At 45.1% G+C, this 27,284-nt stretch overlaps 1 protein-coding gene across 6 annotated transcripts in view; it reads left to right on the top strand.

Annotated features, from left to right (window-relative positions):
• CCND2 (cyclin D2) overlaps nucleotides 1-26,729 on the top strand; it is a 38,823-nt gene extending 12,094 nt beyond the window's left edge. For 3 of the 6 annotated variants that reach the window (XM_054218561.1, XM_054218569.1, XM_054218576.1), the window contains exons 5-6: nucleotides 6,047-6,177; nucleotides 22,499-26,729. In XM_054218561.1, coding sequence (XP_054074536.1) covers nucleotides 6,047-6,177; nucleotides 22,499-22,654 — 287 coding nt within the window. In that variant the 3' untranslated portion in view covers nucleotides 22,655-26,729. Of the gene's footprint in view, nucleotides 1-6,046; nucleotides 6,178-13,216; nucleotides 16,357-16,390; nucleotides 16,451-16,945; nucleotides 18,988-22,498 lie in introns of those variants that run through there. The other 3 variants (XM_054218582.1, XM_054218593.1, XM_054218600.1) reach the window with 3 other exon arrangements.
• The last annotated feature ends 555 nt before the right edge of the window (nucleotides 26,730-27,284 follow it).

The raw sequence follows: 27,284 nt of genomic DNA on the forward strand, positions 1-27,284 counted from the left end.
TGCAGATCTGACCTTTGAATGGTTCAAGTGCTAACATAATCCTGATCCTTGGCTAGGCTTCCTTACAGAAGGTGTAAAACAAGTGAAAATAATAATCAGTGCGAACAGTTATTCAGAAACAGAGTTCATGATCATCTAATAAGCACATTATACTGAGTGGTCATATACTTTACATAGACTAATCAACACGTTTCCTTGTCTCTACCTCACTTGGATGGTTGTGATGTTAGCATTAGCATTTAGGATACTTTAGACCCACTTGTATAAAGGCCAAATACTTCCTGCCTGTAGCCAAGGAACAGAATTAGGTGTCTGCCCTTCTGCCTACTCAAAGAAGAGAAGCAGGTCTGCAACCTATTTTGCTTGACAGTTTTTTGTTTGGTCGTACTTGGCACTGTCGTGCCTTTTTTTGAAGGGCTGAAGAGTCATCTGGTTTTGCCTTTAAAAGCAGAAATAGTTAACATGGGGAAAAATTGCTGTGTCTTACAGAAATATGAGAGCAAGAGAAAAAAAATGGCCAATGCAGTTAAAAGCAACTGTATTTGAAAAAAAACCTAGCACACTGATGCTGGAATTGCATTTGGATCAAAACAGGCAAGAACGAAATTCACTACTTACATTATTTCTCTTAGACCTTTCTTTTAAACTCGCCTGGTAAAATACAGATCCATGCTTGTCCTCATAGTAAAGTCATTGGCTGGGTGAAGTAATGAGGCTGGGTGAAACTTGGCCATTATCTATATCATTTTATAAACCGGTGTTGATTACTGTCATGAGTCTGTTCTCCTGATGGAGGTAACATTCCTTCTCATTGGTCTTTTTTTTTGTCCCCTGTGAGAGCATTGTTTTCCTCAAGACAGCAGTTTCCAATTCTCTGTTTGGAACTCTCTAAATAAACTTCTGTCAAATTATAGAGATGAAAACTGGCTGTCAAAAAAAACAACCTGTGCCCAGAGCAGTAACAAGGGTCATTGTAAGAAGGTAGAGTTCCCACCTGGCTTTGTCACACCAGGCACATTCAGCCTGGATATTTGTCAGTGCTTTTTTCCTTCCGGCAGTTTTCATTTATTGGCTGCGAGTTAGGGCTTCCCCTTGCAGTACCTCTCTGGGTTCCTGCCTCCGGTTCCCTCCTGCTTTAGACTGACTGTGAACTTTGCATTTTCCTGGCTCGGGGGTAGTGAGGTCCACTGGATCAGGAGAGAGCCAGCAAAATAGCTCAGCCGTGGTGTGCAGGGTCCTAGAACCTGATCATCACTTCAGTGTGCCGCACCGGCAGAAAAACATCCTCGACGTGTACATACGTTCACGCCCTGGCTGTGTGAGCTCCAGTCTGAAAGCAGGATGCGGATTCGGGGTACCCTGAACTTGCGTGGTGACTCCGGCTGGCTGGTCCAGAGGTGGCTGGGTTTCGAAGGGCACTGTTCCTTATATTGGCTTTTTTTATTGCCACCACTCAAGTCAGAGTGGGGTTGTGCAAGGCTGGTCCCTTGTTTTGAAGGTCCTTTAGGAAAAAGGTGATCCTGAAATGGGGATGGGATGGTTTCTGGTATTTATTGCCTGGGAACAGAAGGTAAAGCAAATCCTGCCTTTTAACAACCCGTTTCTTCCTTGAGGTGTCCATGCGTTCACCTCCTCGTAGACCACACGTTGTTGCACTACTCCTCTGACTTTTTACAAGACTCTTTCGTACTTTGCCATGGAATTGCATAAATCACAACAAAGTTAGAGACATAGCCCGTGTCTTCAGTGCAGGCTCCGGGTGCCTGATAACCAAGGTTGCACATATGTCCAAAAGAAGGATTTAACCCATAGCTTTGCTTCAGGTGTCCGGTAAGAAGTGATTTTTGCAACATTCCCTCTGTAATTCAGGGTTCATCATCTCCAACAAGAATTTAAAGTAAAAGCGTATATTTTAGAGTTGAATGTTTAAGTCCTCGCTCTCCCTCTTTTATTTTTTTTATTTTTATTTTTTTTTAAATCTCAGGGCAAGCTTATATAACTTAGTTCTGGGGGCAGTTTTACCTGGGTGGAAACTGAGTGAGGATGGCAGAACTTGGCTTGTTATCATGAGGGAAGCAGGGACAGAGTTCTATAATTGAAAATAACGCGTAAAAAGCTTGTTTCAAATTTCTCGATGGAATGTCAGGGGCTCAGAGGGGGGTTCTGCATCCCCTCAGATACGGTACTTAATATTTATGCTTTCATTGCACCTTGACAAACATTTCACGTAGTTATTGCTTTGCTTGAATATGGAAATATGTTAATTACGGCCTTTATTCCACTGCCTGCTCTTTTCCTCAGCCTTTTCTATTCAACCCTCTAGGTGGCCCAGCACAATGTGGCTTCTTTTCTTTCAATGAGCTCTTTCCACACTAATAGGGTCCAGGGTGATGTGGAGAACCATGTGCACAAAATTGGTGCACCACCCCCCACCCCTTTGTGGGCATGTCAGGTTAAATTCATATCAGCAGGAGGGTCACTGCCATGATTTTCAATAGCGCGAGATGAGGTGATGACTTCAGACAATGGCGCCACACTCTCCAGTTGGAGACACTTGCCTCACCAGTTGCAGTAGTTAATTAATATGCTAAAAATAGAACCCAGTGATACAAATCGCTGCCTGTTGTACAACAAAGACTGGGCATGTGTAGCTTTGATAGCCAAGTTTATGGTGCTTGTTATGGAGGGAAGTTAGTTTAGAGCTAGAGGCAATGTAAGACTTTCTGGATGCTGAGCTTTAGTCACTCCGGGCCTCTGGCCATTCGCTCGCTGTCTCATTTGCATTATGAATGACATTAAGGGAACTAACAAGGTTATTGGGCATAGAAGTGTTCTCATGTGACCCCACGTGGAAGCAGACCTACAGCAGTGCTAGTTGGCAGGGGCACTGTGGCTCTTTATTCAGCTTCCTAGGAAGACGGTTTCTGGGAGTAGATATAAAATCAGCCACGAGAAAACAGGCGTTTGGATAATGTGAAGGAGGCAAGGAAGTTCTGGGGGCAGGCTGGAGCTGTGTCCTTCTCTCAGCCCGTCAAGCCTGGGCGATGCTGAGCGTTGGGTGCGGGATGCAGGAGCTCACTCTTCCGTGGGTCCTCCCCACCAGCCGCTCGGGGCTGGGTGAAGCTGATCTGTGGGGACTCAGTGATCAGACATGAGGGTGTGGGTCCATCCGGGCTTCCGAGTGGGTCCATTTTTCCCTGATGCTGGCTCAAATGAGGGGTGGGAGCGGGTAGGTTTTCGTTCTCACCCACTGCATTGTAGCTTCCACAGGGACTGTCCAAACGCCAGCAGAGTTTGAGAGGTTTCACATCATCTTTTTACTACGTCTTCCTTGAAACTCGGGACAAAGAGGAGTAAATTATGTAAAGTCCATTGCCATCCGTAGTGCCCGTGCATAACTAGGAGATGGTTTGGTAAGTCCGAAGATGGAATGCGGGAGTCGCATCCCAACCAAGTGCAGCCTCATTCATGCCAATGCAAGCACATGGGGTTTGCAAACCCAAGCAAATGCAGTGTGCACAAGAGGAGAAACAGTCCCATGGAGATTTTGGGGTAGTAGTCTTTTTTAATTTATCCCTTTTCTAAAGAAATTAATGCAATTGCTGATGAATTTCTCTACGTAGATGAGGGCAGATTTTGGGGATGCTAGGCCTCTTCCATAAATGTTTGAACGTTCTTAAATATCTTAAATATTGTTTGTTGTTTCCTCTATGGACCAGGACAAGACTCTGGACATAAACACGTACAGCCTTTATAAAAACCTCTCTTTATCCGAGTTCTTTAACCATTCCTGCTTTTCGTATCGGACTTTGTAAACTGGTGGCCTGTCAATCACACTTTTTCCGTGGAGCCACTAGCTACCAGGTGAACCCACAGGAACGAGCTGCTACAGCAGTCACCCAGAGCCGAGGGCTGGGCACCCCCCCGCCCCCACCCCCCAGCAAAATAGCATAAAATGAGGACCGTTTCGAGGGCTTAAAATCCCTCTGTATTTATGGCCTGATGGCAAGTGCAACCACAGGCTGAGGCACTGGGTACAGGGCAGGCTTTGTGGGGAGTGCACGTGCCATGTATCAGGTAGCGTTATCTGTTTTCCCTGGTCATCCATTTACAGGCTGGATGGGGCTAGCCCTTGCCTTGTGTGTGTAAATCCACATAAGGTAAACGTGGAAGTGATTTTGATAGTGGGAGCGCAATTCCTGTTACCTTGGCGTGTGCCAAGATCAGCATCGTCAGGGCTGTCCCCCACACTGATAAGTAGATAAGATCAGGGCCCTCCTACTGATGCACTCATTAGTGGGGGCAATATAACTTTATTTCCAAGATCATCAACTTTCCTATGTACAGTGGGTTCATACTATTACAGTAGTGCATAATTATTATTTTTATAATAACGGCAGTCCATATTCATTGCTTCTGTCGGCGGCAACTTGCTACTTCAGAAGTGTTTGTCAGAGCGTGATGTCTGCTGGGCTCCCCTGGTAGGAAGGACAGTGGGCTTCAGCAGCATGCAATGGTGGGCTTGCAGGTGGTCATCTCCCAGTGGCTTCGTGAGACAGGTAAATGCATGTCAGGGTTTCATAGAATCATAGAACCGTAGAATGGTTTGGGTTGGAAGGGGCCTTAAAGATCACCTAGTTCCAACCCCCCTGCCATGGGCAGAGACACCTCCCACTCGACCAGGCTGCTCAAAGCCCCATCCAGCCTGGCCTTGAACACTTCCAGGGGATGGGGCAGGAGGGCTTCAGCTCCTCCTTTTCTCTCCCCTCCTCTAACATTTCCTCTCCGGTCCGTCTAGATGACCATTATGACCTGAGTCCCATTCTTACCTGGCTGCTTCATTCCTCATGGGTCCCAGGGACATATTCCATGCTGGAGAAGAACATACCGTCTCCACAGCTGTTGCAGTATCTGCCAGCTCAGAGTCTGGGAGGCCGAGAACAACTCTTCATGTGTGTAAAACTTGAGTGGTTACGCAGGCATCAAGAGGGTTACAGAATTTGTGCTAGCTGAAGAGAGAAGGCTTGGGATCTGCCCGTAACAGAAGGGCAGTTTTCTGTAACAATCTGTTTCTATAAAAAGGCTGAATATATTGATGGCGGTTTATTTCATATTAAATATTACTTGAGTTGCCTCTTCCTGCTCCTTCAGTCCCCCCGACTGAAAACTGGTAGAGATGGGTTTGTTAATGAGTTATTGGTGAACCAAACAACTTGCAAACTAAGTTTAATTTTAGGGAGCTATCGGTAACCAAGAAAATCTCCTTGAAATGGTATTTAGTAAGACATGCCAATAAGCCAGTGCTGATGGCAGTATCATAAACCATAAAGTGGCCTTATAAAGGTCACAAGAACATTTGGTTTTATTTTCATTTCTCTCCTGATCTCTGCAGATATGTGAGAGGAAGTTTTTAAATGTATTTTGAACTTTTTTATTAAGAAATAGTAGTAATGACAAATGTGATCTTTGTTTTTTCTTTGATTATGTAGCTGTGGGCTGTAAGTGTTCTTGCTTCCTAATTGCAAAGGTGATAAAGATGAATTGTTAATTAAAATCTCTTTCCCAGACAGGTCTTTAAATGCTCGCGTTAATTAAGTCTTTAAACATTGACGTGACTAAAAATCTCAGTTTGGTCCTTTGTGATACCGTATTGCAGTTAGTTTTCCAGTTACACAGAGAGCTCTAATGTGACTGAGACCCAAATTTCTGACATAAATTACAGAAGGCCTCCTTCTTCTCTTTCCTTTTCTTTAAAACTAAGGAAAGACTATTAAAAATTGTCCAGGTTTACTTTATGCATCAGTGAAAATAAAAGACCGAACCACATTTCCATTTTAATTTGCAGATCTGTTACCCTTCCTTTGACTGCTTGTGATGAGCAGTGTGACTAATGAGCTCTGCTGGACCAAAAAGAGTGGCACTTTTCCCTTTCTTCTACTTCCCTGTTTTTTATTCTTGGGTGTGGTTTTTTTTATGTTGCCTGCCTCTGATGTTTTGCAGCTTTTCTGGTCTGGACTTGGACTAATTCCGAGATCTGTTCTTGCAGATTTTAACTTTGCCCTGTACCCACCGTCAATGATAGCAACTGGAAGTGTGGGAGCAGCCATCTGTGGCCTTCAGCTCAATGACGGGGACAGGTTCACGGACCTCCTGGCCAAGATCACAAACATAGATGTGGTGAGTGTCCCGCATTCCTCTTTTCCTTTCACCTCTGAGGGTGCAGTGGAGAGCCACGCTATCAAGCCCAGCTTTATCCTGAAAGCCCAGTGGAGCAAAGTGGGGGGAAGCTCCCGGAGCAAGTGGGTTGCAGCTGTGGAGATGGCACCTTGCTTGCAGTGCTTTGGATGTCCAAAGATCCTTGGCCTCCCCTGGGATCAATTTTCATTCACGCCTTGTTCAGCAGCTTGGTGGGGAGAGCCTGCTCTGCCTTCTGTGGCTGATGGTCAGGCTTGTTATAGGGGGGAGCCACCTTGGGTGCTGCCCCAGGGCGACGGGGCGAGCAGGCAGACAGCATCCCCTGGGGTGTAAGGTAAACCAGTATGTGCACTGGTCCTGTGTTCACAACCTTGAAACGGCTCTTGGGGTCCTCATTGAGGTGTCATTTAAAAATCCTTCACTTGGAGGAAGTGAGTAATGAGCTAATCCTCCGGCACTGGCACAATGTGAGGCAGGCGCAACCCTGGCTGTTTGGGTTTTCACTAAGCTCATCCCACCAAGGGCATTTCTTGGCTTCTCAGACAGTCCTGTCGGCCGTAGGAGCGGTGAATCTGATGGTAGTTCAGTGGGGCTCAAGCTCACTCAAAAGCGAGTTTGCTGATCGGGGGTTGGCTTCCAGTGGGGACATCAGAAAAACCCAAACCTGGCAGCTGTGCTCGGCAGTCTCAGCAGAAAGCTGGGAGGGCTGAAAGGAGCACTCAGGGTGCCTTCCCCCAGGGCTGGTGCCTCTCCCGCTGCATCCCTGTGCCGGTGGGACGCTGCGGGGAGAGCTTACGCTCCTGCAAATCCAAACTGCTTGGTCTGTGGTTAAACAGGAGTTTCATCTCTTGTGAAGGTGACGTGTTCTGCCATGATGAAATCCACTCAAAAGGAAAGAAAATGAGTGAGGCTTTCTGAAATGCAGGCCACTAATAAGCTCATGTTTGGTTTTTTTTTTTTACCATAAAAGTATCAGTTTCCAATGCATCATCCTTAACGTGTGCTAACTATATAAATCCTTTTATTGCTTTTGCTTCGCACAGTAAATATACACCGCGCATAAGGTCTGTGATAACATTGTCAAAAGAAGGTTTGTTTTTTCCAACAAATGTTCTACGTTTTGGTTAAAAAGGAATAGTCCAGTTCAACAAAAAGGAAAGAATTTAGCTATTTCTTTTTTTCTTTCAGTCATATTGGTCCTAATTTTCAAGTGCAGTTCTGGGGCTTCCCATTTCTTTTTTATTGGAACTGAGTTTTGCACAGAAAAAGGAACATTTCCAATTCTGAATGCTTATAATGTAAATCAAGCAGCTGCAGAAATTTAACATACATTTATTTAGCGTAGATGAAAATTTTACACAGGTAGTTGCTCTTTCGTGTCTGTTTTTACAAGTGTGGAGAAACAGTGGTGATGCATTACAGTAAGCAGCAAGAACGTGCAAGAAGAATAATCCTATATAACAAGTCAGGCTGCATGGCCTGGTGCAGGTATTGCACAAAGCTTATTTGTGCAGTTGTTACATTTAGACTGGGTAAAGCCATTAAGTTTACTTCATTTATGCGGATAATAAGAACTATCCGTTACTGGTGCTGATATTGGCTGAATGAAATTTTCTCCTTGGATGTTTGTCTGACTGGATGTAACATGATGAGTTTTGGATGCTGCTTCCAGCAAAACATCTGGGAGGACTCTTAAGACAAGTGGGCAGATGTGAGAGGGACGTTAGAAACCAGGTGGAGGATTTAGGGAGAGACTAACGTCTTGTCAGCAAAGGTGCTGTCTTCAGCCAAGGCTGTCCACAGAATTAGGAAAAGGGTGCTAGCCACTAAAAGCTTCTTGTCTAACTCCATGTCTTAACTTCCATGGGGTGTCTGAAAGTTTGGTGCCCCACCGCTACAATTTTCCTTGTTATACGATGATGCAAGATGAAGGTGCTCCTGCTTCGCTGCTGATGATTTTCATGCTTGTTTTTGCTCGTGCCTGCCCACACAACTGTTCATATCCTTGTGTTTCGAACCCATCCTGGAACTGATCCAGCTTAAAGAAGGGGGAAGGACCACTTGTTGTGGTTTCAGAGTTAGGGGGTCAGGGGAGCGTGCTTGGTTTCTAAGTCGGGTCAGTTCGCTGATAGATGTCCAAGAACAGCCTCACAAACAGCTGAGAGAGCTGTGCACGGTGGCATAGGGCAGGACCATAGGGGGAGATGGGGATGAGAAGGGTATCTGTAACCATCGTTGTCTGGGAATTTCTTGTACTACAGCTATAGAAATTGCAGCCCACTGGACCGACTTGGTAGTTGGCAGGACAAGGATAATGATGAGAGCAAGGGAACGACAGTGTGGGGTATGGAATGGGAACACAAATGAGAATGGGAACGATGCAGTCTTTCCATCAGTAGACCATGTTCCCCATGTTGGTGAGCTCCAGACAAACTTCTGATACTGTTTCCACAGTATTTTAGCACTTGTCAGAAGGATAATGCGAAGGTATCCCATGCTGCTGTATTTGAGGTGTTTGGTGGGTTTTGATCAACCATGAAGTACCTGGGTTCTGTCTTTCTGGAGATGCCAGAGGGTTTTCAGGGTAGTTCTTCATCTTCTCTAAGAGTTTCCCTGTGCAGTCACAAGGGTCTTATCCCTCCTCGCTCTCTTTTGGCATGGGCAGGTTTGCGTTGCGGTGACAGCATGGTGCTGACAATACTCAGCTGTTAGGTGAGGGCAAGTGAGCTCAACACGTGAGCCACAAGGGTTATGTCATTGGGACCTTGCAAGATACTTAGCCTCAATTCCCTGGTCACAGGGAAGACCATTTCCCTCCTTCACCTATCATTTTTGCTAGCAAAGAGATTTTGAGCATCCTTTCCTGATGCGGCCCTTGCCACAGTAATCTGTTCCTTGGCCAGCTTCATGCATGGGGCCATGTTCAGAAGATCTCACAAAGCTAGATGCAGCTGCTCGCTTGCATAGATGCTCCTTACGGGGGAAATCACACCCACGTGTTTTCCTACTGCATCTCTCCATGTGTTTGTTGCTGGTTGCTGGCGAGTGCTTTGCTGCTTCAGCTGTGAAGCCCTGCTTGAATCAGGATCCCAGCTGACTCTTCCCATGCTCGGTTCGCGTACCGGGGATGTTGGTAAAGGCTTGTCAAGGCCAGGCTTGATGAGGCTCTGAGCAATCTGATCTAGTTAAAGATGTCCCTGCTTACTGCAGGGGGGTTGGACTAGGTGACCTTTAAAGGTTCCTTCCAAGCGAACGCATTCTATGATTCTATGGCAGAAGAAAAGTCACAGTAGGGTGTCTTTCCGGTGGAATTTTCTTTCTCCTTGGTCTGGTAGAGCCCATGTTAATTGACTTCCTCTCTTGGGAGTTTTTTCTCGGTTCTCTTGATTTGATATTTATTGATACACACTTAAAGCTCATGTTCTTTATTATAGGAGATACTTGAAGCTTTCCCAGGCATCTCAGCACTCCTTAGTATGAGGCCTTTTCGCAGCATCTTGCAGATTGGACAAACTTTATCTCTCGTGCTGAATGTTTCTGTCCCGATTGTTTTATTCTGAGGGAAAATACGTGCCAAAACAGCTTAGTAGTTCTTGAGTGGTTAGAAGAAAAAAAGGTGGGTTTTGGATTGAAAATTTCTTTGCACCTTTTCTTTGAAATTTAGCAGATTTTTTTTTGTCAGAAGTCTGCTTTTTGCCATCCTGGTGAAAATCTTACCAAATTTGGCTGACCATATATGCCTCTGGAAAAAAAAAAAAAACCAAAAACAAAACCAAAAATCACTCTTCCCAAATAACAAAGAACTCTTAACATTTTACTGGTGACATCCTCTCCAAGAGTCTGTTGGCACTGGGTAGAGACAAGCTGTCTTCCCTTTGCTCCTGGTCTCAGCCCACCACAGCACAGACCGCTCAGGAGAGAGTCTCACAACCCCCGACGCCGGGCGTGCTTGGGACAAAAGGTGCTTCTGGATAATTTAATCACTAAAAAATTTTAAGTCTTTGCAGAGGTTAGAGGTGCTTTCATTTTTTCAAGATGTTCCTGTTGTTGTGACAGAGGTGGCTGTAACTCAAAAGTCTGTCTTCTGCAAGCTTTGAAGTCTCAGCCCAACCAAAGGTGGCCATAATTTTTAACTTGGGCAAAATAATGTATTTTTCATTAGCCAGCTGTTTGGAAACAGGAGAAATATTTTGGTAGATGCTTTCCCTGTGACTTGTGGGTTGGAGCCAGGGCCCAGGACTGGAAAATTTCATCTCACATGTTAAAGCTTGAGAGAGAGATAAGCAACTGAAAAGAAGGTCTCAGAGAAGTATCAGGCAGTCTTAGCAATAGGTACTAATACCAGCCTCATCTGTAAAATGTATTGTTGGAAAAAATGTACTGGCTGGATTGTGTAAGAGTTAGCCCAAGGCTGTGTTCATGAAGAGTAAAGACTATTGTAACATATTTTACGCTGGGACTTAATTGAAGTTGAATGAACAGCTTCAGTTCTCTCACTTCCTAATTTCTGATGCCTGAGAGCTCTTCCTGCAGCAACACAATTAATTCATCATCACTGTGTGAATGATTTTGTTTTCAAAGGGGAGGTTGGGGAAGAGGACGAAATGAGAGCTCCTAGGCTTCAGGAGCATCGCGCGGTGGAAAAGGAGGGAATTCACAGAAATTACCGCTCTGCAGAGAAAAAACTTTTTGCCCCCGCTCCGTGCCTCCTGGTAGCCCACAGGAAACAGCATAGAGATGAGGTCCAGAGGGTCCTGGGGTGCTTCTGCGTCTTTTTTTTTTTTTTAGGAGCGCATGATTGCTTAGCATGGAAAGAAATGATGGGACTTTCTCATTGGCTTTCCAAAAAATGTCACCGTCTGAGGTGAAGCATGAAAAATTTCAGCTTCAGAGATACAAGGGTATTAAAATAGAGAATGATAATGAAATCCTGATGCAGCTTAACTGCAATGAGCTCTTCTGAACTTTTACTGTTTTATAATGATAATTTGAGGGTGCTATCTGTTTGCTAGGAAATAGCAGCAGAAACCAAGAGGCTGAAGTCAGTGGAGTTATTTTAGATTTACAGTGGTGTAACTGAGACTAGAGTTTGGCATTTAGTGCTATAATGTTTTTAATGGATGTTTCATTAAGAATGAGACCAAAAATATGTTATTAGTAAACAGCATTTAATTTAGAACCCAGCTGTTGGGTAAGCAGACAACCAACACACGAGTGTTTCTTTCAAAAACACATTGGTGTCAGCTCTCCTTGTGTGAATCCATAGCAGCGCTCCAGACTTCAGACAAGATGATGGTACAAGGCATCCTGCCAGTGTCATTCTAGGCATAACAGTTATTTTTGATAAATAGCTGCCCTGGGCCGTTTGGTGAAGGTTGAATCGCAGTCTGAAGAGACAGTGACAACGCGGCGGTGCAAACCTCGGTTTCATTACTCCTTCCACCTACCAAAATAAACACCAGGGAGCTACTCTTGGAGAATTGGAGAAGCTCAGCAGCCTTATGGGTAGTGAAAGTCACTCTGCGTGGTATTTCTGAATTGCCTTTTCTGACCGTTATTGTCCCAAAGAGTCGTCAAGAGCTAGTCCCACAGAGCTTCACAGAGCTCTGCAGGATGGGGACGTCCAAGCCGTTTTGCTGCCGGAGGGTGGGAATATATCCTTTGCTGTTTCTTGAAGAGGAGAGGAGAGGCTGGTGTGCAAAGAGTTAACAGACCTACTCACAGGAAGCGCGCCGAGCTCTCTGTGCATCTCTTGGTGGGTCATTGCAATGGAAAAATAAACAGCTCGGGAAGTCAGGAATTTCCACAGCATCCCAGACCAGCACTCCAGTGTGCGCAGTATCCTGTCCCCGGTGGAGCCAGATGCTTCAGAGGAGGATGCGAACATCCCCGCCGTGTACAATTACGGGATGTGAGGAAGGATAGCTGAACAAGTAGGGCACATTTTAAGACCTTGCGGTCCGTATTCTGCTTTGCCACAGACCTGTCTGGGGCAAATCTATCTCCTCACCTCCTGGAGGAGCAGCCGTCAGCTCAGTGTGTCAGCTCGCTGGCCCTGCGTCTGGAAACCGTCTCTCTGGCCATGCCTGGGAGCCTTCTCACAGATCGTGTGGGGCATGCATGCCCTGGCCTGGATACTGCTTGCATCTCCCTTGAGTCTGTCCTGAGCCCTTCCATTCCCTGGTACCCCGGATCTTCTTGTGGAGGAGAAATACATTAAGGTTTCTGAGGAGCTCAAGAAACTACTGCAGGTGTGGGTAGGTGAGGTCTTTACCTGTTACAAAGCACCTTGGGCCAGAATTTTGTAGGCTATATTCAGTGAGAATTGGGCACGCAATTAAGTTTTAAAGGTAACCCTACTCTGAGCAGAAGGTTGTGTTAGGTGACCTCCAGAGGTCCCTTCCAACCTCTTTCTATGAGGCTGAGTGCACTGAAACATAGAAATGATTATCCCATATTAAAAATGTGTTCAGGCTTACATCATTGGCAAAAGCTAGCAAGGTTAGATCCCAAATTAAGCTGGTTAATAGCTGTTTGTGTAATGAACTCTGCAGCACCGTAGCCGCCAGAAGGGCTAGCCAGGTTCACTCTGCACGGTAGTGAGGATTGTATGTGCACGTAAGGAGAATCTTCTTCCTAGAGCCCAGCTCTCACGGTTGCATCCGGATGACAAAAGGATTTGTCTTCCCCAGCATCAGCATCAGGTAAAAGGTTTTCAGGCAGAGCTGACATGTAGGTTTGTACATGGGCACAAGTCCTTTTTAAAAGTCTGTTCCCAGATGGGAACTGTTGTGTATTGAGTTGTTTTGAAAATCCAAAGCATATTTAAGGGCCTGAGGTAGAAAGAAAAAAAGGAACCATGCTTTTCTTAAAGTCTTGTCCAAACAGTTGGCTGTGGGCCCTTGAAAATGTGGAGTCGGGCTGTTTTGAAGACTGGATCCATAATAAATGGCATTTAAAATATCTCCACCTAAATGTGCTACATGTGTCAGTGCTGCGATTTTTTTTTTTTCCCCCCAAGGTCTGAAAAGCCCCTTCATAAAGATCCCTGCAAATTTCTGCACAGAAACAACGTTCAGAACCACCACACTGAAGAATTCAGTTTCTGTTGAGCCGCAGTATAAAATCATGGAATTCTATCTTGAATGGATAGCATTTGAACATTGTCCCTACAGCACATACACCATTTATCCCCTCTTTTGTAGTGCTTAGGGCCTGTGGTTTTGGAACCGAGTAACAGGACTCGCTGTATCTTATCCTGCCTTATTTGTTGCAGACCACATTTTGTATGCAAGGAAACAACAGACAAAATAGCCTCCAAAAGAAAGGAAGAATGAGATAGTTTCCTAAGTTGTCTTTGCCTGAGTTGGCAGCTGCTCCGCTTCATTCAGCTTTTTGTTCCCCAGTGAGTGCTGTGCGTGTGTAGCAACAATGGGGTGATGCAGTTACACCACGGGCTCATGGCGGAGTTCCGTCAGATCCATTCATAAATACAGCCTCGGCCAGCACGCCGAGGAAGCCAGGCCCCCCGAGGAACCGGCTCCGCAGCCCCAGCATCGCCGCCGGAGGAGCTCACGGGCTGGCCGTAGATAGTCCAGTCCGAGCCTTGCCCCCGATCTCCGGCGGGGGATCCTTGCTCAGCTCATCCAGCTTTCTAGAACGTAGCCGGGTTGTTGCAGCTTTTTTTTTTAAATCCCCTTTTTCAGTTAACGCTGGTGGCATTTTTTTATGGCAAGGTAAGTTCACAGCTTTTCACATTTGCAAAGTATACCTGTTAGAGAGAGGTGATCAACTTGAAATCCCAAGTCACGTTAAAGCAGGGAGTAGAATTTCGAGCATGGCATCTGGCCCTGGATTGCCCTGCCAGCGTTTCGGCTTTACTGTCACTTTTTCCAGCTCTGAAAACATTGTTCTCTCCTGTTGCTATGAGAAATACCCACATGAGCAACAGGAAACCAACAGACTGACTGTTGAAGCAAACAGTGGAACTGAATCTAGAAAGTACACTGTTGAAAGTGCTGAAAAGACCGAAAAATTGCAGAGAAAAACATGCCATCTTTCAGATGCTTAATGTTAGTCATCTTATATATTGCATTATTACAATATTGTAGCAATAGTAAGTGGAGAAATTCTGGCATAGATAAGATTTTAATTTGTTTTTTTAAAGCGAGACGTCCTTTGGAACAGCAAATTACTATTTTCTGTACTTGCAGATAGAAAAACAGAGACATAGACACTTATCTGTAATTGATGCTCTCTGTTACAGTAGCAAAAATAGACACATTTAGGAGGGAAAATATTTCTGTTTTTAAACTGTGTCCATTAGATGTGAGATCGCTGAGATACAGTAAATGTAGTAAATGGGCATGATATTCCCACAGCAGCTTTTCAGGCTCTTGTTTTGGAGAACGTCGGCAAGCTAAAGGCCAGCGCTCGGCACACGAAGGCCCCGCTTTGGGAAGGAATCCCTGTTTATGTCAACAATGAAGCATGTGCTTTGGAGAGGTTTGAATTGGGGCTTAAATGTGAACCAGCGGAGGAATCCAGCCGTCTTTTGTGTTTAGGAGTGCAGATGACACGTTCCACGCTGGAATTTATGTAAATCCTGACTCTTTAATGCATGTGTGATTGCTGCTTTCTTAGATTATCCAAGCAATGCATACATGACCGGTGAGCAGTATTGTCACTTCACATATCTCCAGCATCCTTCCCATTTATGATACCAGGTCCTGCACCTAAAAACAGTCCTGGTTTTCTGGTTTCCCTTTTGCAATTAGTTTTAAGAAAGAGGAAGAGATCGGGGGCGTTAACAGTTATTTGTGAAGTAATTTTGTGAAGTAATTAATGTATATGTGGAAAACCAACCACCCTTGAACACAAAAATGCCAGAAGGCTTTTGCAGCGTTCCCAGCTTTGGGACTTTGAGCGCTCAGCGAAGAAACCCAGGGTTTAGATCCAGGCTCCTAAGTCTGGTCAGGAAATGCAGGAGCAGCAAGAAGTATCCGGTAGAGTTATAGCTCGGTGTTTTGCATCATTTGTATGCATATGTTATGTATAACAACAGCTGTACTGTTATTCTGCTGCTGCTGGTTGTAAAGGAGAGTAGGGTTGCAGTTTGGCTTTTGAAAGCCCTTGAGAAATGTCCCACTCGGTCACTGAGCGGGATTGTCCTCAGCAGTGGCGTTGCAGAGGATTTCATGGCTGCGCCATGCCCTTGGCCTGAGCTGGGTGCAGCTCGGGCTGTGGTGGGAGGGCAGGCGTGCCCATCCCTGCCCACCTCCGCCGGGTTACCACGCTCTGCTCTTCGCAGCTGGATGTCCATGCGCCCCAGCTAGGGGCTCGGGGATGGTGTCGCCTTCTCTTCAGTCGTTTCTCACTGCTCTGGTCAAAGCTGTTCAGCTGGATCAGGCTTTGGCTGGTGCCGACCTTTAGGTGTTCTGTGGTTGCTGATGCACAGCACCTCACCGGAAAGCTGAGATCTTGTCAATGGTTAAGCGGTGTTTAAATTTAACAGAATTAAAATGGAACTTTGTTAAGCAGTAGTTTTGCAGTCCTTGATTTCTTCCTTAAATGCCACCATAATGCATTTTCTCTGGGTATTGGTATTCCCGAATGAGTGGCATCTTGGATGGGCAAAAGCTGGGCAACTGCAAGGCTCAGACCAGTTTCCATGTACCCGTTAGGAAGCTCGCTAGGCTAAGCTTTCTTATTTCTTCTCGAAGGCAAGACCAAAACTGAGATGCAAAAGGGGAATCTAAAAATCACGATACAAAAAGCGCTATGTCCTGAGGCACCGTGGAAGAGACCAGAGCTAAGTTCATCACTTCTGCAGGGCATGCCTCCCTGCCTGCCGGCGTCAGGGAGCGGCGAAGCCGTGGTGGTTGCTGGCACAAGGACCACACGGTCCGTCAGTCCTGGGTGTTACCTGACCAGTGTGGATCCAGTGTGGATCGCTTCTCGGCCCTGCCTGGCTGTGAAATTAATTCTGGTGCTTTAAATCTGTTTTAGAGCGGTTGTCATTGTGGGAGTAGGTGCAATCAGTAGGCAGACAAAGTCCCCTTATGGTCACAGAAGCTCTGAATTGATTCAAAGTGGAGACAGAGAGAAACAATGCATGGCTGAAATAGTTTACGTTCTTGTGATAGCCCTCCACTATCAGCGTTTGACAGGAGTGATCTTTTTCTTTATGGAAAAGGTGGTGAACTGCTACTCGGTTGCTGCGGGATCTGATGCAGAGACCGTTGTCATCAGAAAGGTACCATCTATCAGCTTCAGTTTGGATGGGGTGCCAAGGAAGACTTGAAAATGGCTAGATAAAGTCTATGGCAGAAACCCAAGCCCAGTTAGTAATAACACCTATAAAATGTTTTTTTCGATACTCTCCCCCCCCGCCTTTTTGTCCCTCCCCCCCCCCCCCTTTTTTTTTTTTTGATTTATCAGTCCAGTCATGATCTTGGAAGATGGAGAGGATGTCTTGCACCTGTTTAACTCAGTAAAGCTCGGGCAACAGGCTGCATGGGTTACGATGAGGTAGTCCTGGAGCTCAGAGCAGTCAGGACTGAAAATCCCAGTAATGAGCAGCGCCAAGCGAGAGCCTGTTGGTTGAGTTGAGCGGGATGCCTCCCCAAAAAGCTTGCCAATGCGCTATAAACATCGGTTTAAAACTGGAAGCTGGGGGGCAGTATAGGGCATATATATTACAGAGGTGTTGAAAAGTTCAAGAAAATAAATTACATTTAATATTCTGCAGGATCTTTCCTAGTGCTTGTGCTTACCTTCAAGATTATAATGAATGGAAATAGAAATCCTCAATCATTATTGGCTCGAATAAGTAGATCCTGCTGCCACAGCACTGCTGATTCCTCCTTCCAGTCATTTTCACTGCCAGCATTTCCATCAAAGCCACGAGGATACTCCTCATCGGACATAGAAAAGCATTTCTTTTCCTTCGAATGCATTTCAAGTGTGCTAGTAAAATCACCCAGGGATGAAAAAGGATCAGAAAAAAAAAAAGAGAAACCCAAAAGTTAATTGCCTTTTTAGTTCTGTACATGCCGAAGTAAAAATAAAACTATGGAATGGAAAGTACCTGAACTATTTTAATCATTAAAACTACTAGACCGTATAGAAGAATGGGGAAGTTGATCCATGTGGCACATACTTAAAAACTTTTTTATAAAATCAACACAGGCAACACTACAATATTCTGAAGGAATGGCCCGGTCACTGTATTGCAAAATCTAGGCCCATGACTTCAGCATATTGTAGTGTTCTTTCAAAGAAGATGTGCTGAAAATAGTGCAATTCATATTTTTTTCCCTTTATATGTTTTTTAAAGCTTTAGTTTTCTCTTGTCAGTGCTATCCGGAGCTTGCAAAACGAAACTCCACCAGTAAAATATGTAAACATGCAGCAAATCCACATGAAACTTGGAGAAGTTAAAAACACTGCGTCATGGGAAGGCCGGGCTGTTTGTCCTGATAGGTTTTTTGTATTTTTTATATTGTGTCACAAACTTTGGATTGACAGAAAGTTCCAGTAAAGCAAGCAGAAGTGGTAGCCCCGTCTATAAAGTAAGCCACTTGCTGTCTCACACTGTGACAATTGGGCTGGTGAGATACTCATAATAAATTCTTTCTTCATTTTCCTTTCACCTGTGAGGTTACCACCCAGCTGGTGTACTTCGCACGTCTTAAAGTGGACCGAGACAGTGGTTCAAGTGCACAGCATATGTGATTTTAGGAGTTTTCGTGTCATAGAGTGCGAGCACGGCGCATTGGCCAGGTGTATACTACCTCCGCCAGTTCCAGTTTGTTAAGAAAGCTGTTGACAGGTTTAGTGGGCATCTCATCCGGCGTGAAGCGCGTTGCTCAAATCTGCCTGCAGCACTCTGACATTGTGCCGTGCCGCGTGTCGTCTGTTGCCCCGCAGCTACCGCCGCGGTAAGAACCCGTCATGCGACCCGAACACCTTGGCAGAAAGCAGTGCCGCCGGCCTGTGCCTGGTCTTCAGCCAAGGAGGATGGCTGGCTGATGGGGTAGTGCGCGGAGCCAGGATTAACGAACGCGCAGCCGCAACCCTCGGGTGGACGAATTTGTTAATTCCATCATCGGTATTGGAGAGTTTGGGCTGCATTGGCTGGTGTGTTCCAGATGGTTTTGCTGCATAATTGAGGTTCCCTCATGAACCTGGCGGTGGGGTTTCTTTTTTTTTTTTTTCCCCCCTTACTACTAGATTTTGATTGTAGAACTTGACAACCTGCAAAGTAAAGGTTTCACCATTTTTGGTTGGTGCTGACCAGGCAGTTTCAGCTCCTCAATGGATGCTTCATAGACAACGCTAATTAAACAGAATGTGTTACTCAGACTAATAAAAAACTGAGTTTTAGTATGCAAATAGCAACACTTTTTTGGGCAGCTCTTCTGTGCTGAATGCAACGTGCTGGTCATTTCACCATAGTGTTCTTTATTTTAAAGAATTCAGTGGTACATTATTTTAAGTTCAAAACTTAAGTGTAGACCAGAGCTAACACGTGACAGAAAAAACAAATCAGTGGCCTGTGGGTTCCCGCCTGAAATAAAGTCTATGCAAACTGACGATTCCAGTCTGGGCACCTTCATTGGTTTTATGTACAAAGTGAAGACGGCAGAAATGACCCATTGCTCTATAGGATTACCTAGAGATTTTCGCCTCTTCATACATTAAATGAAGCATCGTACTGACCATCAGAAGTTTTTATAACAGTGTAAATGATCACATATATATAAGGCTATTCAGAAACAGACGAAGTTGGCTCCAGATGCTCAGGCCTTATGTTCCGCATGTCACCACCCTTCCTTCCCCAAGCCTGGCTGCAAGGAAATTGCCTCATTAGGCCCTCTAGTCTGAAGCTGCTTTTAAAAAATCTGGCTTATTTTCAGAAGGACATACTATTTTGAAATTGAGCAGAAGAGATTAAAAAAAGACAGGCTTCTTATACCAAAAAAAAAACCCCAACAACCAACCAAGTGCATTATGAGTGTATTCTGTTACAAGACCCTCCAAACTGCTCTTCCATTTGAAAATGCCGTGACCCTTGAAGTGACTTGTTGCCATTGCCCTCTCACAAACAGGTGAATGCTTGCAGTGGACCTAAAACCCGCTTAAGCTAATAACAGGGGGTTTTCGTTATCTGAGTTTCTGATAGCTTTTGCCAGGTCGGTACGTCGGAAGAAAGGCCGGGGAATTTGTCCAGCTCCCATTGTTAAACAACCAATTCCCGTATTAGGAAATCACTAAGCCCCCAATAATACAAGTGCAAGCCCCAGCTATATAAAACGTTTACCTGGTTAAATGAAAGTACATATTCTTAACTTAAAAAAAATGAGCTTTGCCAGCAGCAGCAGGAAGGTGGCAACAGAGAGAGAAGCCCTTCTCCTTACCTTTTGCTAAAAGGAAAGGAAGAGCCCCATGAGGTGAGGCATGCTGAAATCTTGCTTATCTGTCCTGGATCTCCTCACCAGAGAATCCACTATGCTCACATTTTATTGCGTCTTCAAAGGCATTTGCCTCGGTCTCTCGCTTCCGAGGCTTCCTCCTCTGGGCCGAGCAAGCTGGGACACTAAATCTTCCCTTCTCTCCAGGAGCGGGACTCCAGCAGACAGCAGCCCCCAGCCGATGGGAGCGCAGGCGGGTACATACATACCATTTTCCCTATAACCTGGTTTCCAGAGGAGGGAAACGTGGGTGCCTGGGCTGGCAGGGAACTGCCGTGCGCCCCTGCAGGGACCCTCCTGTGCTCGGCTGGGCTTAGGTACAGGCAGGGAGGGCCGTTGCCTTCCTCTGAAGCAGAGACCTCCTCCGTCATCAGGGCTCTGAATGAACACAAACCCCAGTTTTTTGAGCCATGCGTCTTGTCTAACCCTGGACTGTGTTTCTTGAGGATATCAAAAGGTATGTGACACCCCCCACACACACCTCCATGTGCCATGCCGAATTCTAATTATACCTAATCTTCTCAAAAAAATACAACGATAGGAAACTTGATTCAAGAGCTGGCTAATGTTGGTAAAATTACTTGCTTTCCTTAACCCTTTCCTTGGACGCAGCAGCACTTTTTTTTGCTGCGTTTTTTCCCCTTCCATAAAAAAGCCAGCCTGAGGCAGAGGGTAAAGCACAGGAAAGCTCAGCTCCAGCGACTAAGACTTGGGAAAGCCAGGCAACTTGACCACAGCTCCTTTTTCCGGGGCAGTCCCACAGTCCCCGGCTCTCGGGACACACGGCGAGCACGGGGAAGGGTCGGTCTGGCCGCCACAGGGCACGCGACGTTGCAGCAGAGTTTTTCCGTGTGGCCGTGCCCGGTCCTCTGTTTCACCGTGGTGTTACTCACCGTGCTGAGGGAGCAAACTCCCGGCTCGGGTTGCACACAGGTTGCCCAGATAACTCGGGAGATTTCGATAACATCTCACTCTGGCTTTAGCTGATGCGATCCACATCACTGTGAATATTTTTGTCCCTAGTAACAGCCAGCATCTCATCCAGTCCCTTTTTTTCCTGGGTCAGTTTGAAAAGCCATCCCTCACGGCCTGTCTTTGGCAGATGCAGCTTCAGAGAAAGGTTGTGATGCTTCATTATATTAAGCAGGACAGTTTCACAACAAGGAGAGGACATGATTTGGCAGCTAGCAGCTGCTGGCTGGTAGCCAAGAAAAATGGGCGTTCGTGACCCACTGGAGCTAATTGCGCCCATCGCGAACGTAAATGTCGTCAGCGGAACAGATACTCTGCATTTGACGTGTTTTCCCGGTCTGGCTAGGATGACAAATTAAACCTGCATACATGAATATGGCAGACTCTCCCAGACAGCCTGGTATTGTGCAGAGAAAGCGGGGGGTGCCGGTGGGAACCCAGCTGCCCAGCGTTGCAGTCGCATCCCAAGCCTGGGTTCCTGGGCTGACACAAGCGCCCGTGGAACCCCGTGGGGGGTCGGTGCCCAGCTCTGTTACTCAGCTCCCCTGCCTGGAAGTGGGAATGCTCATACCGGGGTCTCAGCGGCCCTGCCAGATGCTGCCAGGGCTCTAGTTAAAACACTCTGCTGTACCACTCTTCTACCACCAAAACCTGCGTTTCTCTACTGCCTGAAGTCTGAGAGAGACCCAGCCCTTGCGCAGACCCATGCTTCAGTGAGTTTGCAGTGTCAGTACCTTTTCCAGTGTTGTAGAAGGACTCCCCAGGGCTCCTTTTAGAAAAGGCCATTTATTGTAGCACCACCTGCCCACCTACGCAGTGTCGTATCGATACACTCACAATTGCAGCACGCTGCACATAATTGGCATTGTGTTTATACAGTCATGGCTTGGGGTTTATTTTTCAGTTTCTGCTATACCCAAGTGTTTGTCAATGTTTTCTCACACTTCATTATTATTTTTTTTAAATGACCATACTATTTGGTCTTGCAGTGTATTCTCAAGAATGTGGAACATCCGTGATACTTTAATGGTCGCCGTCTTCGTCGCTGTGTCTGGCTTAAGTGTGGTGAATCCTTTGCATTTATTTTTTTATTTATACTTCCATGTTTATTGCGGTAAAACTGCTAAAATAATCCTGCTCTCAGAGCGAAGGTGTGGGAGCACACCCTACACCTCCTCCTCCTCCTCTGCTGCTGAAATCACTTTTCTCCTCTGGAATGAGCTCAGAGAACGAGAATGTGGCTGCGTGGTTGGGGCTGCGTTGTTCCTTCCCTTTGCGTGAATTTTCATAGATAAGGAGACCCTTCTTTTGCCTTTGCCTTGGGGACCCAAATGCGTGACTGATAAAAACTCAGCAACGAGCACTGTGCTTTTTCAGGGACCTCAGAACTTCTCTCTGGCTTTGGTTTATCATCAATTTGCTTGACGGTAAAACTGAAGGGCTTCTGTCTGTGTAACCTTGGTATAGCCCATGTTGGTTATTTCGGGAGAAAAATGCAGCGTTTTAGTGGTGAAGACCCACCCAAGTCACTTAACCCTGCACTGGAGAACGCAAAAATTCATATACCCCACCCTTCCTTTTTTGCAACACTTGGGGTTCCTGCTCAAGAAGGCCACACAAATGAGCAAGGACAGGTAAAATATTAAGACTTGGAGAGTCTGATAAAGATGGCGTTAGCATTTCAACCCAGGAAGTTTGTGCGCAGTGATGACTTGTGAGAATTCAAGGTTATTTTCTGTCATGGCAGACGCTCCTCGGGAATATCAGATTGATGCTCTTCCAACTTCCACTAGCTCAGTAAGGAAAAATACCCATCTTATCTCCACTAACAGACCAATTTGCTTTCTGTCCTCCAGGACTGCCTTAAAGCTTGTCAAGAACAGATCGAGGCGGTGCTAGTAAACAGCCTTAGGCAAGTCCGGCGGCAGCAACAGCAAAGCAATCCTTCTAAGACGGTGGATGAACTGGACCAGGCCAGCACTCCCACAGATGTGAGAGATATCGACCTGTGAGGACATCGGCACAGAAAGTCACGCTTGCTCCCCCAGCCCTTTTATTTTTATTACTATTTTTAGAGTGAAATCTTTTTTTTTTTTAATCTGCTCCCACATAGAACGTATTTAAAGCTCTTTTAGGTAAAAAAAAAATATACAAAAACTGAATAATGAAAAAAAAAAAAAAGCATTTGGTGCCTGTGATGTTCTACAGAAGGGAATCCCACAATATATTTGGTAATTGCTATTTGATTATGTATCAGTGATATTAAATGCTTATAAAAGCATACAAAGTAGCTAGATAAATGTAAGCCTGCATTTGTGGGAACAAAGTAGAGTATACTTGTCTGTGTATTATGACCTAGTGCATACACCCCTTTTTTAGATTTAAGAAAGGAATCGTGTGTGCGATTTTATGGCTTGACTAGATTGCAAAGCAATAGAATAAGGGGTTTAGGGCGAAGTGGGAAAAGATCCCTGAAGCAATTGAACCATTTTGAATACAGAAGAGATTTGCTGATCTGTCACCTCTGTTATTAGTCAGAAGTGTTTGTTGGATCTCTGTACGTTAGTTTTGTTTACTCTTGCTGTCTGTGGTAGCTGCTACCTAAGAAAGAAGATGCTTTATTTTGCCAGCCAGAAGAGCAGGTGGTTTTGGGGTTTTTTTTTGGGTTTGTTTTTGTTTGTTTTTTTTTTCAAATTCCCCTCTCCCCTCTTGACTTTTTCTACTTTTCCTTCAGAAATGGTTCATTCTAAACACAGCAGCATCTTTGGCATAAGGGCAATCCCATTTACCCACCTGTGGGCCAAGCCAAAGTTATCGAGTGTTCACGTTAGATGGGGGAAATGCACCAATTAACTCTGAGCAGTCGGCTAATCAGACCGCCTCCGACCTATGGATTGCAAGATGCGGTGGATCATCTGTGAAAAGCATTATATTCCTTTACAGTGCTAATGCTTCACGTCAATGTTAACTTTTGGCAGCTCCTTAGCTTGGCCGTAAAGACATTTAAATGATGCTCTGTCCATCTTTTTAACATATACTCACTGTGTTGAAGAAGATGAGATTCGGTTTGATCCCTCTTCTGCCTACCCATCTTCCCCCCCCCCACTCCCGCACACTTTTTCAGCATTTCATTAACTATTGATTCACAGTGAGCGTTTTTGTAAACCATTTCATTCGAAAAGCACTTTGAAAATTGTTCCTAAGGGATTAAATGAGATGGTTTATGATGATTTTGCCAAGGAAAAAAAAAAAAAAAAAGAAAAAAAAAAAGAAAAGGAAAAAAAAAAAAGAAAAGAAAAAAAAAAAGAAAGAAAAAGCCACAAAAGCAAAGCATATAGCTTTTTATAGTCAATATTTTCCAGTATCTGGTGTACTTGGTTAGTTGCGGTGTTGCTGGAAATACCAACACCTGCTTCAGATGACATTCCTGTCATGACATTCCGGATAAAAGCCTGACGATTTGTATTGTTCAGTGTCACAGAAGGATCTTAATACCACCTGCATGCTTATCTATGGACAACGAAAGAAAATCGCTGGTGCAAAAGACACGAGTGTAAACATCAAGGTGTGTGACTTGGGAGTTTTATTACAAAGGTGTATTCAGTGTACTTGAATTTATTTTTCCGCTCCATCTGTAACGAAGAGGCATTTAGACGGCAAAGGAGTTGGAGCAACTTTTTTTTTTTTTTTTTGCACAATTGTATTAACAGTTTGCAAATTATACAGTATGAAGCTGTTGGTTGAAATGTTAATGTTTGCATTTTTAAGACAGAAATCCAGAAAGAACATGCTACTTCGAAGAATATTATATGAATGGACTCAGCCGTATTTGGCTAGATGAGGGTAGAAAATGGAGTAAGATTCTAAGGTTTTGTTGTTGTTTTGGTTTTTGGGGGTTTTTGGTTTTGGTTTTTTTTTTTTTGCGCTGCTAAGAAGCTATGATTTGTTTCATTCTTATTCACATTAACAGTACTTAGCTGTATTGTTTCACTGAGTGTGCTGCTATTTTATAAACATTTTTATAATATATTATTTTACTGCTTAAATTTCAAATCCTGAAGTAGATGGTTAAGTGGAGATATGATGAGTTCTTTGATTTACTGGAAATGCCCTGTACAGTTTTGTTTTTTTTTTTCCTAATAGCGTGTTCATGTTTTTTTTTTTTAATTTTATTTTATTTTTTCCTTCTTTCTGTTGTTTTTTGGGTTTTTTTTTTTTTCCTTCCTTCCTGATCACATCCTGCAAAGACGGTATACTTACCTCAGGTTTACTGGACAAAACAGAAATGGTTCCCATTTTCACAATACCTCACAACGTGACAGTTTGGTTTTTCCCTGGGGCCCACGCTCCGGCCGTGCCAGGAAGAGGTTGCAGGCAGCCGGGGCACTGGCTCCGTTTCGGTCTTCAGCGTCTTTTTCATAGTGGAAAAAATGCATTGACTCTCTGCCAGCAGCTTCGCCAGAGCAGGTCCGTGTTTCCCAAAACCAGTGGTGGGGACAGCCTTGTTCTCACCGCTGTCACCTCCTGCCTCGATGGTCCACGTTGGGAGCACCTGAAGTTCAGCGACGGTATCTCTCCTGGAGGGAAAAAAAAAACCATAGTTAATTTTGTGGAAGCAACACTCGGGAGCCCCTTTGCAGCGTGTGTATCTGTGTGTGTGACAGATCAGAGCATCCCCTGACAGCCCTCCTACATTAGCAAACGTGGCTCCACGGGGGAGCGTGCCAGAGGGTCCCCAGACGGTGGGATGCCCTCTCTGCGCGCTGGGCTGTAACGTGGCTGCCCTTGGCAAGCGTAGGCACCACGTCCATGGTGTTTGCATGGTTTGCTCCCCTCCGTGCTGTAGGTCGAGCGTAGGCAGGAGCAGTATTTAGGGTGCCTGCCCCTGCTCTCTGTCCCACCTCCAGCGGTGCCCTGCTGCCATGCCGGGATCCCCTCCTGCAGTGTCGTCCCCCCAGGGGCTGCACAGCGCTGATGGGAAGGGGGCTGAGGACCAGCAGGAAGGGGGCTGAGATCCACCACCGAGGATGGCTCCTCGCGCGGTGGTCGGAGGGGGAGTTGGGCTGGAAGGGGCAGCGCCGCTGGGCAGCCCTGGTCCCTCCCAGGGACACCGCGGGTCTGAGCATGTCACCGCCAGGAGTAAGAGTGTCCTCGCCTGCAGTGTCCTACTCAAAAATACTAACCGTCTGGTTACACCCAGAAGCTTACTGTGTTTGAAGTCTGGAAAAGCTAGAACTTGAGCGTTTACACAGTAGCATTCAAAATAAAAAATACTGCGTAGTAGTACTCCTTTTTAACAGACATTAAAAAAAAAATATATACTACTACTATTGCAAATGAGGTGTGAGATTTTTTCCCTGAATTGCAGCAATCATAAAGCTTCCTATTGATTAATAAAAAAAAAAAAAGCATTGCTGATTATACCTTCACAAGTGCCAAATTGCTAAAAGTGTTTCTCTCTCAGCTTCTTGTTGATGGTACTTTGGTGGTATTCACCTCCCTCCCATTACTGTAGCTTAGGAGCATCTCATGATCAAATTATTTATATCCCAAACATGCTTGTGAAAGAGAAAAATGCTATTAATCCCATTTCAATGTCGATTTATGCTCGAATAACCGGACGGCTCTTAATTACTGAGCAAACCACCTGGCCACTGGATTTTTTCCACTATGTTTATTACTATGTTCTCATGTACCTCAGAAATCACTCTCGGTTGCACAGTTTCTGTTCTCAGACTTTTTTTTTTTTTTTTTTTTTTTTGCTTTATCGAGTGTGATGCCATATCAAGTCAATGTTATTCTCTCACAATGTGCTCTTTAAGAGGTGTGGATGTTTATATGGTCAGGGGATGCTAGAAAGTGCGGTAGTAGACATGATCAGTGTAAACAAAAGTATTTAGAAAGTATGCGAGATTGTTTTCGATGGATAAGACTCAGATACAGTGTAGTCTTGATTACCTTTTAAAAGGTCTTCTTTGTTCAGTGTTGTCATTTTTATTAATAACCTGTTGTTTTGACTAGTTTAAAGATGGTTCTAAGAAAAGTGTTTTGGCGGGATTAGGTATGCTGTATGGACAATAAACTCACCTTGACCTAAATTTGCCTGTCTTGGTTTTATTCGTTCGGTGTGAAGATGGTGCAGAAGGAGCCTCCTTCCCAGGTAGATAGTGTTAGCAGGCATAGAAAACCTGAACTATTGAATGTTGCAGTCACAGAACAAGTTTTCCTCTAAAACATAGCTCATTGCCTACTGGATAGGCAAATTCTGGCATGTTGCTTCTGTGAAACGGTCCTGCAGAAGTTCAGAAGAGCAAATTCCTAAAAACGGTAAGTTGCCGGATCAAAATGTTTTGTGGAAATTTAACTGAGCTGGTGGAAAAATCCTTGTAAGTATACAGCATGCGCATTTTTGCAATGAATTGCAGTATTATTTAAACCTCCGCTTGGTTATTTGTTGCATTTAAGAGGCTGCTGCAAGAATTCTGTTGTTTTTGTAAGCTTTGGTCAAACTGAGTGAAAGGAGAGGCCTTTGTGGTGAAGCCAGCAGGAAGAAAGAAGCCTCCACTTGCCTTCCTCAGCCTGTGGCCAGGAGGCGAGATGCTCACCCGCTCCCTCTCCCACTTCCACGTGTCCTGCTTGTGG

Source organism: Rissa tridactyla, chromosome 1, assembly GCF_028500815.1.
Source record: "Rissa tridactyla isolate bRisTri1 chromosome 1, bRisTri1.patW.cur.20221130, whole genome shotgun sequence".
Taxonomy (NCBI): domain Eukaryota; kingdom Metazoa; phylum Chordata; class Aves; order Charadriiformes; family Laridae; genus Rissa; species Rissa tridactyla.